The following is a 431-nucleotide window of genomic DNA, read 5'->3' on the forward strand; positions in this document are numbered from 1 at the left end:
AATGGTGTAGCTGCAAATGGACGTCGTGGGGGGCTTTGAGGGGAGCGAAATGCTGCTGATCAGACACACTGTGACTTATAATTTGCAGGCCACAAAAGCCATTTGGGACTTAAACTCCCCAAAACCAGAGAGGATCTTGCTGGCAAGCTGGTGATGGACCCTGGGGCCCCTGCCCAGCCTCCCCAGCCCAGGGACAGGGCAGCAGCCTGGGGGGCCAGGGCAGAGGGGCACCACAGCCCCCTCTCACCGCTCCGGCGCCAGCTGCTCCGCACAGGACACCCAGCTCGCCCCGGCTCCTGGGATGGGAGTCACCTCCCTGGGCACCCCAGGGATGAGGGACACATCCCTCAGAGGGACACCCGCAGACCATCTTCTGGAGCTGAGTACTACGACAGCAGCTACCCCAGCCAGGCATACCCCAGGTGAGATCT

The 431-nt window shown here is 62.4% G+C and overlaps 1 protein-coding gene across 1 annotated transcript in view; it reads left to right on the forward strand.

Annotated features, from left to right (window-relative positions):
* Window positions 1-88: 88 nt before the first annotated feature.
* The window catches only part of SEC16B (SEC16 homolog B (S. cerevisiae)), a gene marked incomplete at its 5' end in the record, with an annotated part of 20,722 nt that continues 20,379 nt past the window's right edge, over window positions 89-431 (forward strand). The window contains one exon of the mRNA XM_009069477.1: window positions 89-422. Coding sequence (XP_009067725.1) covers window positions 89-422 — 334 coding nt within the window. The remainder of the gene's footprint in view (window positions 423-431) is intronic.

This window comes from Acanthisitta chloris, unplaced genomic scaffold (genome assembly GCF_000695815.1).
Source record: "Acanthisitta chloris isolate BGI_N310 unplaced genomic scaffold, ASM69581v1 scaffold2452, whole genome shotgun sequence".
Lineage (NCBI taxonomy): Eukaryota > Metazoa > Chordata > Aves > Passeriformes > Acanthisittidae > Acanthisitta > Acanthisitta chloris.